At 44.1% G+C, this 2,287-nt stretch overlaps 1 protein-coding gene across 1 annotated transcript in view; it reads right to left on the bottom strand.

Annotated features, from left to right (window-relative positions):
* The window catches only part of ATP10A (ATPase, class V, type 10A), a 220,974-nt gene that overhangs the window by 4,616 nt on the left and 214,071 nt on the right, over positions 1-2,287 (bottom strand). Inside the window, exon 17 of the mRNA XM_006861922.1 lies at positions 253-453. Coding sequence (XP_006861984.1) covers positions 253-453 — 201 coding nt within the window. The remainder of the gene's footprint in view (positions 1-252; positions 454-2,287) is intronic.

The following is a 2,287-nucleotide window of genomic DNA, read 5'->3' as shown; positions in this document are numbered from 1 at the left end:
CAGGTTGTTAATGAGTCTTCCTCCAATCCTGCTCCTTGGATTATTTATATAATATAACCCAGCTTCTTGGATTATTTGCTCAATATACAGGTTGAATAAATATGGTGAAAGAATACATCCCTGGTACACACCTTTCCTAATTTTAAACCATTTTAGTTCACTTAATGCACTAGAAATCTCATAGGCAGGATTTGTTCTGTTCCTACCACAAACCAGGTTCTAGAATGTTCATCCGTGTACTGGAGGACTTACCTCTCTGTTCTGGCCACTCTTGTAGAGCTGTGGCTCAGCCAGCAGCACGTGGGCAGGCACGTCCTTGTCCAGTACCCCAGTCACAAGCTGGGGAAGTGAGGAGAAGAGCAGGTTAAAGAAGATGAGATACCATTGGTCAATCATCGCAGATGCAGAGAAGCCACAGTAAAACTGGAACCAAAACAGGAGGCCCACAAACATCTGGAAATGTGAAAGAAACAGACTCCAGTTACAGAAGGACAAGCGAACTGTGTCTTCAGTTGTCCTTACAGCTTTTATCCCAAGGGACTTAAGGGCTCTCCAGAGTTCTATTATCAATCAAGACTAAATTTTTTGTTTTTGTGAAAATATACAGCCAAAAGATACACCATCTCAACATATTTCTGAAGGTTGCCTAGTCTCAGTCTGGCTGCTGCTTTCTTCCTCTCCCTCTGTTACCCGCTTAAACAGTGGAATCTGGGAATTCTCAGGAGCCACCCTTGAGAACTGAATTTTTGTGCCTGAAGAGCAACAAAAATAAACAAAAGGAAAGTAGAGCAGGGGTTCTAGGCTGCTCCCATTTTGAGAGGACCCACAGTGCATGCAGTCTCTTCTCTAGTACGTGTCTTTTGCTGCTGTGTCTCTAAACAAACATGCTTGTGGTTGTTCCCTTGACCCCATTTTCCATCTTTAGATGCAGTGATTTCTAGGAAGAGCAGTGGAGAGTCCTGGTGTGGCGCTGTAGGATAAGCACTTGACTGCAAGGTCAGTTTGAACCACAAAGTCGGTAGTTCAAACTCACCAGCCATACCTCGGAAACCCTTACAAGGTCATTACAGGTTGGAACCAACTCAACATTTAACAACAACAAAAATTGTGAGGGTTGGGAGCATGGTGGCTCCATGTGATAAGCACTAGACTGCGAACAACAAGGCCTACCGTTTGAGCCCACCTGCTGCTGCGCGGGAGAAAAACAGGGACTTCTGTCTGAGGTTAAAACCTGAGAAACCCTACACAGGGTTGCTATACGTTGGAACTCACTCCATGGCACTGAACAATGGTGGGGGTTGGGGCCCACAGAGTGGCAGCATAGTAGGCAACAGCAACTAACTTGACCCAGTTCAGGTTGCTTGCTTATCTCTCTGGTTGTTGTTGTTAAGTGCTGTCAAGTCAGTTCCAACCCATAGCAACCCTGTATAGGGTTTCTGAGGGGCTGCTGGTGAGCTTGAACTGCCAGTCTTTCAGTTCAAATAGCTTTTCAGTCTGGCATTAACTCACAGTGCCACACCAGAACTCCAATCTCTCTGGTAGGTGAGGGAATTCTAGGAATGATCTCTGACCCTTACAGGTAGCTCAATAGGCTGTCCCTGCTTGCCAAAGAAGACAGTGGCATTCAGAGAGGTTGAGCAGCCTTCTCAAGGCCCGTAAACAGCAGGAGATGCTGAGCCACATCTCTTTCCACCACCACGCGATTGTTGTTAATTGCTGTAGAGCCAATGCCGACTCATAGCAACTCTGCACAGGATATCCAAGGAACAGCTGGTAGCTTGAAACCATGAATCTTTTGGTTTGCAGTCCAGTGCTTACCCTATAGCGCCACACCAAGATCTCTGAATACTAGTTTGCTGTTCTTGTTAAATGTCATTGAGTCAGTTCAGACTCAAAGTGACCCTGGATAGGGTTTATGACGAGTGGCAGGTGGGTTTTTACTGTCAACCTTGCAGTTAGCAGTCCAGTGCTTATTTTCAGTGCTAAGCCAGGCTTCCTTGAATATTGGTGGTCCAGGACATAAACAAAGGGCATGGCAGTTTACTAATTGCACAGCCTTCTTACAGATAGCAGCATTGAGATTTGATACCACACAAAAGCTTAAAAATTGGCACTTGGTGTATGTAATTAAAACAGTCTGAATTTGGATTCTTAATTTTATTTTAAAGTCTTGACATGAGTCTAGAATCCATTGTGATTTTTTTTGTCGTCTTTTTGTTTTTTTTAATGTGAGTTATGTGATAGTTTATATGGGAAAACATTAGTTTTACATTCATCCTATCGTATG

The sequence above is a fragment of the Chrysochloris asiatica genome, unplaced genomic scaffold (assembly GCF_000296735.1).
Source record: "Chrysochloris asiatica unplaced genomic scaffold, ChrAsi1.0 scaffold00044, whole genome shotgun sequence".
NCBI classification, from domain to species: Eukaryota; Metazoa; Chordata; class Mammalia; order Afrosoricida; family Chrysochloridae; genus Chrysochloris; species Chrysochloris asiatica.
This window is presented reverse-complemented; position numbering and strand designations above follow the sequence as displayed.